The 2894-nt window shown below is 42.5% G+C and overlaps 1 protein-coding gene across 1 annotated transcript; it reads right to left on the minus strand.

The window, feature by feature from the left end:
- Positions 1-722: 722 nt before the first annotated feature.
- On the minus strand, positions 723-2411 carry LOC311506181 (tripartite motif-containing protein 16-like; the record flags this gene model as incomplete). Its single annotated transcript, XM_084570058.1, has 1 exon — positions 723-2411. The coding sequence occupies exon 1, from the start codon at positions 2394-2396 to the stop codon at positions 723-725; it is 1674 nt and encodes a 557-aa protein (XP_084426184.1). The 5' UTR covers positions 2397-2411.
- Positions 2412-2894: the final 483 nt, after the last annotated feature.

Genomic DNA, 2894 nt, shown 5'->3' on the forward strand with positions numbered 1-2894 from the left:
TACACTCATCTATATACTACTAGTGTACTAGTTATATACTTCTAGTCTACATTTTAGTTTATAAAAGTATACTTAAAGTATACTTAAAACGTTCCAATTTAGCCGGAAGAAGTATTAAATTAGTGTACTTTCTAGGACACTACAAGTACACTCATCTATATACTACTAGTGTACTAGTTATATACTTCTAGTCTACATTTTAGTTTATAAAAGTATACTTAAAGTATACGTTTATAAGTAAACTTAAAGTATACTTTTATATACTTAAAACGTTCCAATTTAGCCGGAAGAAGTATTAAATTAGTGTACTTTCTAGTACACTACAAGTACATGGTCTGTAGTATACTTACTATACTTATACTTATATACTTAATAAAATAAACTTCAAGTATACTACTTTTTCCTAAGGGGCGTTCAGAGCACAGACAAGTTTAGATTCTCATGTGGACAAATGTCAGTTTAGCTGAATCAAAGTCATGTTGAGCAGGGAGAGCCTCCGTGGCTAAACAGACACAGGAAGGAGCGCCACCCAAACAAAGTCCAACATCAAGCAAACAACAAACCAGGAGACGTCAAAGTACCGCCCAGAAAGTGTGATTGACAGCTGATCTCTGTTCAGTGAAGACATGACACAACAATGAGCTCTCAGCTACAATGATGGAGACCAAATCACCTGGAGACTAAAAGACATTTTAACCAACTGTCCCTCAAGCGACTTCTGTCTATTTGACTTTAATCAACTCAGCAGAGTCTCCAGAATGAAACGGACGAAGTCCAGCATAGAGAGGCTGAGTGAATGTGGTCTGGACTCTGTGGAGGAGAGTCATGGTTTCAGAGACACTGTAGAAAGACAGAATACCTGCTCTGTGATTCAGGTACACTCCTACTCTGGAGGAAACAGGACCTGAGACGTCAGTAGAGACTTTGTTGTAGTAAAATCTATAACTGTTTGTGAAACAATATAATGACCAAGATTTGTCATTGTATCCAAACCAACATTCATCTGACCTCTCTGCTCTGCTTATATTCTTGTATGCGACTGCTACACCAACTCCTCTTCCTTTCCACTCCACCTCCCAGTAACAACGTCCAGTCAGACTCTCTCTACTCAGGACCTGACTCCAACCAGTGAATCTGTCTGGATGATCAGAATAAGACTGTTGTTGATTCATTCTTGTTACTTTTCTGTTCCCCTCAGATAATAACAGCCATGTGTTTGCTGTGTTTGGATCCAGTGTGATTTCACATGAATATTTCAAGAATTCATCTCTGGTCTTTGGCTCTGGTTGTGGCAGTAAAACATCCACTTCAGTCACTGTCACTGAGATGTTTGTCCATGTCTCTCTCAGAATGTCCTGTAGTTTCTCTCGGGTCTCTGTCACAGCTGCTTTCACGTCATCAAAGTACCTCAGAGGACGAATCTTGATGCTGGATGAGTGTGTAGACTCACTGGGTGGTGGCAGTGAGGGGTAGTTGTGTAGAAATTGGTTGTGATCCTCTGTGTTTAAGAGCTGCTTCAGCTCGGAGCCTTTCCTCTCCAGCTCAGTCATCTCCTGCTCCAGCTTCTCCTGAAGATCTTTGACTCGACTCTTTTCAGTTTCCTGCTGGGATCTGACCAGCTGCGTCACATCAGAGCTTGTTTTCTGGATGAGACGGATCATCTCATTGAAGATCTCCTGACTGTCCTCCACTGTTTTATCAGCAGAGCCATTGATGGCCTTCAGCTCCTGTCTAAGCAGCTCCACATCTTTCTTTCTCTCCTGGATTCCCTGCAGGATTTCTTGTAGCATCACCTCCACCTCCTTCTGCTTCTCAGTCCTTTCTGCTGCAGCTGAGACTGTTTCATGTCCTTTATGTTCATCCATTGTGCAGAGATAACAGATACTCTGCTGATCAGTACGACAGAAAATCTTCATCACCTCATCATGACGAGAGCAGATGTTCTCCTGGAGCTTCTTGGAGGGCTCCACCAGCTTGTGTTTCTTGAATGGAGCTGCGTCATAGTGAGGTTGGAGGTGTTTCTCACAGTAAGAGGCCGGACAGTTGAGACAGGACTTGAAGGCTTTCCGCTTCCTCCCAGTGCAGACATCACAGGCCACATCTTCAGATCCAGCATAGCAGTGATCAGCTGGAGCAGCTTGGAGTCCAGTCTTCTTCAGCTGCTCCACTAACTCTGCTAACATGGTGTTTTTCTCCAGGACAGGCCTCGGCTTGAAAGTCTTCCTGCACTGAGGGCAGCTGTAGATTCCCTTCTGGTCTTCTTCATCCCAGTGGCTTTTAATACAGTTCATGCAGTAGCTGTGTCCACAGGAAGTAGTCACAGGATCCTTCAGTAGATCCAGACAGATGGAACAAGAGAAGGTTTCTATGTCCAGCTGAACTCCTTTCTGCTCCATTTCACCTCTCAGTGTCGACGACTGTGTGAGTTTCTGTTTGCTAGAAGTGAAACTACTCTGACCTCTGATCTGAACAACATGTGATTCTACAGTGAATGGAGCCAGTCAGCTCTCACACATGCTGGTTACACCCATCTTTATGGGAGGGAACAAGGAAACATGAGGAAATATGAGTAGAGCTGCTCCAGGATCAGGGTGGAGTTATCAGACTTGTTCCAGGATGAGGAGCAGTGAGAAGCTGACTCTTTTTATAACAGAGCACTTTTGAAAACATTGTTCAGCTCAGCTTTTAGGTGGTAAACTCTTCTTGGGATCTTTGGGTTTAGAGTTGTCTCTTTTCATCATTAGCTTTTCTGTTCTCCTAAAACGAACTTTGACTGAACAGTTTTAATCCTTTGTTTCTGAAAGTTTTTATTTAATTTTGAACAAAACAACACAAAATCTCTTTCAGACACATCTGACCTGACAACAAAAGAAAAGAAGGACGTAGAGAATTAG

Source organism: Chelon labrosus (assembly GCF_963514085.1).
Source record: "Chelon labrosus genome assembly, chromosome: 1".
Classification (NCBI taxonomy): Eukaryota; Metazoa; Chordata; class Actinopteri; order Mugiliformes; family Mugilidae; genus Chelon; species Chelon labrosus.